Below are 10036 nucleotides of genomic sequence, written 5' to 3'. Positions count from 1 at the left end.
GTCCGGCCCCTCTGAACTTCTCATCCAATGGGTTTTGAGAAGGAGTATTCAATCGAGTTCGCCAGCTTGTAGTTCTAATAACCGGGAATGAGTTACCTCCAGTTCGTTCAGCCATTCCTATGGGGAAAGAATAGGATTTTGGGATAAACGCCGAACATAAGGTCTGAGGTTAACACAGGCTTGGGAGATCTTATAAGTTTTGTTCTATGAGATAATATCAGTCAGTTACAATGACATTTATGAATTATGAAGCCTTTGTGTTTTTTCCTGATTACATAAATTATTCAAAATTCACAAAAAGTGAGGTCAGCTGATGAAGATTATCTGATAGACGTATAATAAAATGTATAAGGTCTCCTAAGCCTTTAACACAGATCTTATTTTTGGCATTCCATTCATTTCCCTATAGAGCCCCACAGTGGAGGTGTCGTAATACCCACAAAACCAACGGTCAAACAGGGAAATGGTTCCAATAGTTTTTCCACCATTCATTTTTCCCATAGGGAGTTTTAGAAACGCTTAACATGAGGGCTGTGTTTCGTGTAGGCTTACCCTGGCGTGACGTTTTGATAGCACGTCCAGTGTAGCTGATTTCTGTCCTTCTGATTTTGCACTTGCCCTTGTTCAGTTTCAAGTTGATGCTCCTCAGTCTGTCTAGTAGCTGTCTCAGTCTCCGGTCGTGTTGCTCCGTGTCATCACCCCAGACAATAATGTCATCCATGGTGTTTAAGACACCTACCAGACCTTTCAAATGCTGGGCGAGGCACCTCTGAAAAACCCCTGGAGCGGACGTGATTCCGAACAACAGTCTCTTTAAGGATTACCTCCAAAACGGCGCATTGAACGTGCAGAGTCGGGAGCTCTCTTCATCCAGTTGGATTTGCATCAACAACTGAAAATACCTTGGCGTTAGGCATTTCAGCAACTACCTCTTCAATGGTACGTAAAGGATCATGTTCTCTCTTGATGGCTTTGTTTAGATCGTGTGGTTTCATGCATACCCGTATTGTGTTTGGCTTCACGATTGTCCCCAAGCTGTTTACCCATTCACTAGGCTCAGTTTGCTTGACGATGACATCCATCTTTTCCTTGTGGTTAAGTTCTTTTTCAAGTTTTTATTTTAGTGCTACAGGCACTTTTCTGGTTTTCTGAGAAGCCACTGGGGATGAAAGTTTAAATCTGCAACATATTATTACATTTAAAAAGTAATACATAGGAAAGCTCAACATTACGAAACATGGAGAAAATGGTTCCACCAACTACTCTGAGCCTAGAGGAAAAATTGGAGAGTTTGAATCCAGAAACATAGGCTGAATTTCTGGATCCAAACTCTCAAATGTTGTTTTTTGTTTTATTTCCGACACCATGCAATACTATATCGCACAATGAGGCAGGGATACGGGTAAAATAACAATGTTTATCTGTCATGAGTCAAGTACCAGTACAGACGAACACGTACTAATTAGTAACAACGCCACCCTCAGGCAGTCCAGGTGAGTACATGTACATACATTACAAATCTGATTTACTTTTATTTAAGGAGAGCGAATCGATATACAAACCCGAAGTCAGCTGTCACTGTCAATAGTAAAACAACGTTTAAAACAATGTTTGAGTGAACCTGAATAAAGAAAATGCATGGTGAAGTCGATGTCATCCAAACGCGGTAGACTCCTCCTCACCACTCTGTAGTGGCCTGGGGCAAAATGGGGAAGGTTTACGAGGCGAAACCCAACAGTGCGTGTTTGATGGAGGCACTTGTTGCGCATAATCATCTGGGTCGTCAATCATACGTGATATAAACGTGAAAGTGATACATTACAATCTGATTCAACTGGCTGGCTACACATGCACCTGAGTTGATTCAACATTAAACTATATAACCTCTGCACTTCCGCGAAACACGCCGACGGCTCAACCAATCAGCTTGAAGTATGGTGCCACCTCCTATCTTTCACAGCAGTGTGGCTGCTGCTCTGTAGCGTGTGTAACCGTCTAGATTAACTAGCTACGTCGTTTTTTAAACTTATTTTATTCATTTAAAATCATGTCAGCGATACTATTCCTGAAAAACTTGCACCACGTCAGCAGAGTACCTCTCAGTGTCGCGCGACCGGTCGTCGGTTGTCTGTATCATACCCGGAAAGGAGTCTACGGTCACCGACCCAAACAAAGCCAGGGGGACACGAAGTTGCACAGTGACCCAGTCTCGTATATCACTGCACTCAATCGAGGTCAGTAGTTTTTCCTGATAATGGACATCTTTAACCTTTAGCTATTATTCTATAGCAAAGCAAGAATGTTGGGCAACATTGTCAGTGGGCAAAACCAGGTTGAAAAGACATCCGTATGACGTCTTATTCTGGTCGCAAACTGTTTTTACCCTCGACTTTTTACTGAACGGAATATGACGTATTTTTCTGACCACCATATTACCAATTGCGTCATAATTGTGACCTGTATATTATGTGCTATATTATGTAGCCTACTGGTCATAGTTAAAACCTCATCATAACCTGGTAATAACTACCTGACTACAGCGTATTACCTACTGTAAAAAGTATTTCAGAGTATAAAGTTTGATATTGAAAATATTGTTCATTACATTTCTATTTGTTTCTATAGTAACCAATTTAAGTTTAAATCGGTAACATATTCTTACATTTAAAATAGATCAAGCAATGGCAAAAACAAATCTACATCAAACATTTTGGACATCTGCATACAGTAATGTTTCATAATTCAACCACACACATTACATGCATAGAAATACTGGGACACAGAGTATATAAAGTTCAAATGATTTATATTTATTAATGATGAATAAGTGGTGTGATGGGGGGTGGATCCTCATCAAGGACCTTTGAGCACAAGAGGCAATCTGAAGCGTTGGACATTGTCCCGGACAAACTCTCCACTCCATAATCCTGAGGACATTGTCCCGGGCAAACACACCACTCCATAATCCTGAGGACATTGTCCCGGACAAACACTCCACTCCATAATCCTGAGGACATTGTCCCGGACAAACACACCACTCCATAATCCTGAGGACATTGTCCTGGGCAAACACACCACTCCATAATCCTGAGGACATTGTCCCGGACAAACACACCACTCCATAAACCTGAGGACATTGTCCCGGACAAACACACACCACTCCATAATCCTGAGGACATTGTCCCGGACAAACACCACTCCATAATTCTGAGGACATTGTCCTGGACAAACACACCACTCCATAATCCTGAGGACATTGTCCCGGACAAACGCACCACTCCACAATCCTGAGGACATTGTCCCGGACAAACACCACTCCATAATTCTGAGGACATTGTCCTGGACAAACACACCACTCCATAATCGGTGAATGCACCAATTTGTAAGTCGCTCTGGATAAGAGCGTCTGCTAAATGACTTAAATGTAAATGTAAATAATCCTGAGGACATTGTCCCGGACAAACGCACCACTCCACAATCCTGAGGACATTGTCCCGGACAAACGCACCACTAGATAATCCTGAGGACATTGTCGTCGGACAAACGCACCACTCCACAATCCTGAGGACATTGTCCCGGACAAACGCACCACTCCATAATCCTGAGGACATTGTCCCGGACAGAGGTTCCCCCAATTGCCAGATGTCCTTAGTAAAAAAGAAAGAAAGTTAGATGCAAAAATGTAAGTACGTCTAAAGAGGAAATAAAGAGACAAAATATTATCTCTCAAAAGTTGTCTGTCATGTCATTCCTGCAACAAACATTGTTAGAAATGGGTGTAATTGTCATATATTTTCTTCTTCTCTGCAACTGCGCACATATGAGTTTGAGTGAGTGACAGTGAGAATGAGCAAGAGCATGAATCACCAAGGGAGGTGTCTGTTGAATCAGCACACAAGGGTTTAGCACGTTAAAGGAAGGTGAGTTAAAACAGGAGTTTATTTGCTTTACAAACGTATATTATTAGAGCGGTGCTATTTCAATTGGATCTACTTAAACTACACTCTCAGACAAAAGGGTTATTTGGCTGTCCCCATAGGAGAACCCTTTTTGGTTCCAGGTAGAACCCTTTTTGGTTTCAAATAGAACCCTCTGCGGAAAGGAATCTACATGGAACTCAAAAGAGTTCTACCTGGAAACCAAAAGGTTCTTCATGGAACCAAAAAGGGTTATTCAAAGGGTTTTGCTATGGGGACATCCGATGAACCCTTTTAGGTTCTAGAATACATTCTTAGTAAAAAATGTGCTAAGATCAGGGTAGCTGAATGACATGTCTCTTGGGGAATCCAGTCTGTGAGACCTGTTGCAGGGGGGAAAACACTGATCATCAGCACAGCTAGTACAAACCTAGCTCTTACAAAGCTGGTTAGTAGGAATTGGTTCCTTCTTCCATCCAACCTAGAAGATTCCTGCAAAAACAGAGAATCAAGAATTGACAAAGGCAGTTGAGGGGTGTAACGTTAGGATGCGTGTTGAGGGGGAACAGGGATAGGCTAAATGTATTGTCAACTACAAAATACACAAAAATACAAGGATCTCTGATGAATCAAGAAACACTTCCATATTGGAACACACAATACCCCATAATGACAAAGCAAAAACAGATTTGTATACACTTTTGCAAGTTTAGTAAAAAATAAAAAACTGAAATATCACATTAACATAAGTATTCAGGCCCTTTACTCAGTACTTTGTTGAAGCACCTTTTGCAGCGATTACAGCCTCGAGTCTTCTTGGCTTTGAAGCTACAAGCTTGGCACACTTGTATTTGGAGATTCTCCCATTCTTCTCTACAGATCCTCTCAAGCTCTGTCAGGTTGAATGGGGAGGGTCTCTGCACAGCTATTTTCAGGTTTCTTCAGAGATGTTTGAACGGTTTCAAGTTGGGGCTCTGGCTGGGCCACTCAAGGACACACAGAGACTTGTCCCGAAGCCACTCCTGCGTTGTCTTGGCTGTGTGCTTAGGGTCGTTATCCTGCTGGAAGGGGAACCTTTGACTCCGTCTGAAGTCCTGAGCACCCTGGAGCAGGTTTTCATCATGGATCTCTCTCTGTACTTTGCTCCCTTCATCTTTCCCCCGATCCTGACTAGTCTCCCAGTCCCTGCCACTGAAAAAGATCCCCACAGCATGATGCTGCCACCACAATGCTTCACCGTAGGGATGTTGCCAGGTTTCCTCCAGACGTGGCGCTTGGCATTCAGGCCAAAGTGTTCAATCTTGGTTTCATCAGACCAGAGAATCTTGTTTCTCATGGTCTGAGAGTCCTTTAGATAACTTTTGACAAACTCCAAGCGGGCTGTCATGTGCCTTTTACTGAGGAGTGGCTTCCGTCTGGCCACTCTACCAAAAAGGCCTGATTGGTGGAGTGCTGCAGAGATGGTTGTCATTCTGCAAGGTTCTCCCATCTCCACAGAGGAACTTTAGAGCTCTGTAAGAGTGACCATCGAGTTTTTGGTCACCTCCCTGACCAAGGCCCTTCTCCTCCGATTGCTCAGTTTGGTCATTTTGCCAGCTCTAGGAAGAGTCTGGGTGGTTTCAAACTTCTTCCATTTAAGAAAGATGGAGCCCAGTATGTTCTTGGGGACCTTCAATGCTGCAGAAATTTGTGCCTTGACACAATCCTGTCTCGGAGCTCTACGGACAATTCCTTCGACCTCCTTCGACCTCGAGCCTAGCATGTTGACTGGGTACAGTAATCCACGAGACCCTAACCCGCTTTCTTCCACCAAAAAAAACAGATATCAACCAAGTGTTTGGTTTTCGCCAGGCATGATGGGACCCATGTCGTTCAAAAAGTTATACTTTTGAATCATATGTCCATAGAACATTCTTCCAAGAGTCTTGATGATCATCCAGGTGCTTTTTGGCAAACTTGAGTAAACTTTTTGGATGACATTGGTCCAATTTATGTCTGGTGAAAACCAAACACTTCATTTCACAGAAAGAACCTCATACCAATGGTCAAGCATGGTGGTGGTAGTGTGATGGTTTGGGGATGCTTTGCTGCTTCACGACCTGGACGACTTTCCTTAATAGAAGGAAACATGGATTCTGCTCTGTGTCAGAGAATTCTACAGGAGAATGTCAGGCCATCCATCTGTGAGCTGAAGCTGAAGTGCAGCTGGGTCATGCAGCAAGACAATGACCAAAACACACAATTATGAAAATGGCTAAAAAGCAACACATTTTAAGTTTTGAATAGCCTAGTCAAAGTCCAGACCTAATCCCAATTGAGATGTTGTGGCAGGACTTAAAACGAGCAGTTTGTGCTTGAAACCCCCTAAGACAGGTATTTCCTACCTCTTACATTTATGGTTGAAAACTCACAAATGTTGCTGAGTTAAAGCAGTTCTGCATGCAAGAGCAGGCTACAATTCCTCCACCGCAATGTGAGAGACTGATCAACAACTACAGGAAGCATTTGGTTGCAGTCATTGCAGCTAAAGGTGGCACAACCAGTTATTGAATGTAAGCAGGCAATAACTTGTTCACACAGGGGAAATGGGTGTTGCATATTAATAAAATAAGTATATACTTTTTTTAAAATTTGTGAACTCAGGTTCATTTTATCAGATTTATTAGATTTTGGTTGAAGATCTGATCAAATTCTGGTATAAAGAAAAAAATGCAAAAATCAGAAAGGGGGCAAATACTTTTTCAAGGCACTGTATTCATTCACCTGTTGTTATTGCAGAACAGATGAAGTGTTGTTGTTGTAGTCATTGTTGTCACTACGTATCACAGCTACACTTTTACTACTTGCTTTAATTAGCATTTAACTGAAAACTGAAAGCGATGATTATAGATGTTAAAACACAGAGTTGGAATTGTAGTTCACATGGAGCCATCAGTGGGCGAATGTACCTGCCAGCTGTGACACAGCCTGGGATCGATCCCGGATCTGTAGTGACACCTCAAGCACTGCGATGCAGTGCACCACTCGCTGCACCACTCGGGAGGCCCCTGCAAATAGATTTTAACAGAAAATGTGGCCCTCCGTTGAATTTCAAAATCCCGATGTGGCCCGCGAGCCCAAATGTTTGCCCACCCCTGCTCTACATCATCTGAGGTTTTTGTGTTGTGCCCGCAATCGGTTGAGACACAACATGCTCTTGAATACAGGATGGGTTGTCATTTCAGTCATAGAAATATAATTAATAGAATGGACCTATCTCTTCAGACAACTGCAATTTAGCCTAGCTGGTACACCATTTGAAATTTCTATGAAATTAGTACTACAAAGATGGCTGTTTTATCTTTTCCAGTGTTGAAGACATGGATGTCGCATGCTATGGTGGGGTATGCCAAATAGGTCAACTTTGAGCAGCTGTATCTCTTGAATGTTTTGGCATTCAGGTCCAAAAGGTCACTTCTACAACTAGCAAATATGTATGGAAGGTTTAATTCAAATCAAAATGGATTTACCCCCCCCCCCCCCCCCCCCCCCCCCTCTGTTTACACAGACCATGGGCTAGCACGCCTGGTGGAGGCTTACCGAGCACATGGACACAAGGCTGCTAAAATTAACCCTCTACTGCCTGACGACCCAGTGGAGGACAGTGTGCCAGAGATCAACATGTTAACTGGGGCTGTACAAGGACCCCTCAACACATCAGGTAGGCAATGTCTATGTTGTCTATTAACCTCTTCATTAAATACGTTTCTAAAGGGAGAACACTTCATTGATTAAATCAATCTATCAATAAATACACTTCACATTGATAATGCATAGCAGTGTTTTCTACTGTCTTCCTACTACTACTAGGCTACTAGATAGCTACTACTAGGTAGTTATACTGTAGTGTAGGTAGTAGGGAAGCCTTATGGAGAGGTCAATGTTAAACCCATCACCAAACATTTGAATTGCTAAACCAACCATACGTTACAGTTGGACCAATTAAATAGGAAGCGCCTGGAAATGGCCCAAACTGCTAATGCTAATTTGTCTGTTGACTTGCTCGCAGCACATCAATTTAACAATAACGCATCAACTTAACGCAGGCTCTCTGCATGGTGTCGCCTGGGATGAAGCTTTTTCAGTGACAGCCAATAATAATATCTCATACCTCAGTTATTACAGTTTATACCATGGCATTGTTGATTACTCATTTCTGATTGGTTTGAAGGGCATTCTAGAGCGTGCATTATTTCCCTATAATGCACAAGGTATATCAGCACAGTAGAATTCAATGGCTATAGTTCATTCTTACATGTTCTATGTTTGAGCTGCCTTTGAAAGCAAACGTTGAGTTGAAAACATTGTCATTGTTGAATTAGATTTTCATAATAGCAAGCTAGGACCAAAGATTTTATAACTAAACTGTCATTGATCTATCTGTGATCGGACTGATGGTTTGATTAGCTAAACTAGCAAGTCTGTTTGTTTGGTTACCAAGGCAACTACTGTAGCTATCTAGTAAACTTGCTAGGTACTTCAGTGGATCTTGAAAATCATTTATATTTTCAAAGGAACACATTTCTAGCGGTACATTTGTTAAATTATAGCCATGGTATAAAAAGGATAATGAACTCGGGACTCAATGAGTTCTTTGGAAAATAATACAACTCCGTAGAAGATTAGTTCCACTCCGCTAGCGCGTCGAGAAGCACACCATCCACGTTGTTCATTATTTTCCAGAGAATGCATAGCCCCTCGTTGGTTATCACTTACATAATCACTCCTAAATAATAGACCACTCAAATGCAGGTAATACACATTAATTAGTGCATATGATTAAGAGGGTAAAATCACTTTCTGAAAATTGGGAATGTAAAAAGGGCTTTATAAATACATTTGAGTTATTCAGGGTGTCTATAATATCCATCACCTGTAACCCTACATGGAGATAAGTCATTCATAATTGTCACCTCCATATCCACTATTGCCTCACATGTACAACACACCTACATGTTTTGTCCTGCATACTGCAACATGTTTGCGACCAAACAGATCTTACTCAGGCAGGGTTCACCTGATTAAAATGAAAAATCTTCAAGAGACTCTTATATGAACTCCTTTTCATCCAGGACTGAGGCATTTCGGTAAAGCTGAGGCGTCGGTGGAGGAGGTGATTGGCTACCTGGAGGAGTCCTACTGTGGCCGCATTTCCATAGAGACCAGTCAGCTGACCAGCCTGGAGGAAAGGGAGTGGCTCACAGACCGCTTCGAGCAGCTGAAGAAAGAGATGTTTACTGCGGAGGAGAGGAAAAACTTGGCCAAGCTCATGCTGGAGTCACAGGTAGATGGATGGAGGGAGGGTTAATGGATAATTGGAAGGAGACCTCCACCGAGGAGAGGGGAGAACTGGACAAGCTAATGCTGGGGTCACAGGTAGATGGATGGAGGGAGGGAGGAATGGATAGATAGAGAAACGTTGTCGTACTGTATTTATAGTCTAATTAGCTTTAATTGCCTAAATAATAAAAACTAGTATCTTATCTAATATCAGAGTAAAGTGATTATTTTATTAGCGAGAATGAGGTGGTATTGTTTTTATCGATGTTACTTTTCTTTTGGTCTCATTTCCAAGAAAGACTGAGACAGATCTTGCTAACTTATCTCTTGATGTATTTTGCCTTTATTTCACCAGAAGTCATTGAGAACACATTCTCTTTTACAATAACAACCTGTTTCTTCTTGTGTTACCTCAGGAGTTTGATCACTTTCTGGCCTCCAAGTTCTCCACGGTGAAGCGTTATGGCGGTGAGGGAGCAGAGAGCATGATGGGAGTGTTCTACGAGATGTTCCGTCTGTCTGCCCACAGCGGGGTGACGGACATTGTCATGGGGATGCCTCACCGCGGGAGACTTAACCTCCTCACGGGGCTTCTGCAGTTCCCACCAGAGGTCAGGGTTTAGACATCTTCGAGATCAAAGGTCATGGCTGTAATGGCTACCATGAATGACCCTGGGATAACTAATAAAGATGGTCTCACACTCCCAGTCATATGAATGAACCAATGTTTTGGCACCAATTGCCTTCCTCAGGATTCACTCCTGGGACTTTAAACTTGTATTTATTCACATATTGATTGA

At 42.3% G+C, this 10036-nt stretch overlaps 1 protein-coding gene across 5 annotated transcripts in view; it reads left to right on the top strand.

Moving 5' to 3' along the window:
• Positions 1-842: 842 nt before the first annotated feature.
• The window catches only part of LOC129862001 (2-oxoadipate dehydrogenase complex component E1-like), a 47340-nt gene continuing 38146 nt past the window's right edge, over positions 843-10036 (top strand). For 4 of the 5 annotated variants that reach the window (XM_055933268.1, XM_055933267.1, XM_055933270.1 and 1 more), the window contains exons 1-4: positions 1948-2234; positions 7465-7617; positions 9029-9240; positions 9653-9847. In XM_055933268.1, the coding sequence (XP_055789243.1) occupies positions 2048-2234; positions 7465-7617; positions 9029-9240; positions 9653-9847 (747 nt within the window). In that variant the 5' untranslated portion in view covers positions 1948-2047. Of the gene's footprint in view, positions 940-1947; positions 2235-7464; positions 7618-9028; positions 9241-9652; positions 9848-10036 lie in introns of those variants that run through there. The other variant, XM_055933269.1, reaches the window with a different exon arrangement.

Source organism: Salvelinus fontinalis, chromosome 9 (assembly GCF_029448725.1).
Source record: "Salvelinus fontinalis isolate EN_2023a chromosome 9, ASM2944872v1, whole genome shotgun sequence".
Classification (NCBI taxonomy): domain Eukaryota; kingdom Metazoa; phylum Chordata; class Actinopteri; order Salmoniformes; family Salmonidae; genus Salvelinus; species Salvelinus fontinalis.
This window is presented reverse-complemented; position numbering and strand designations above follow the sequence as displayed.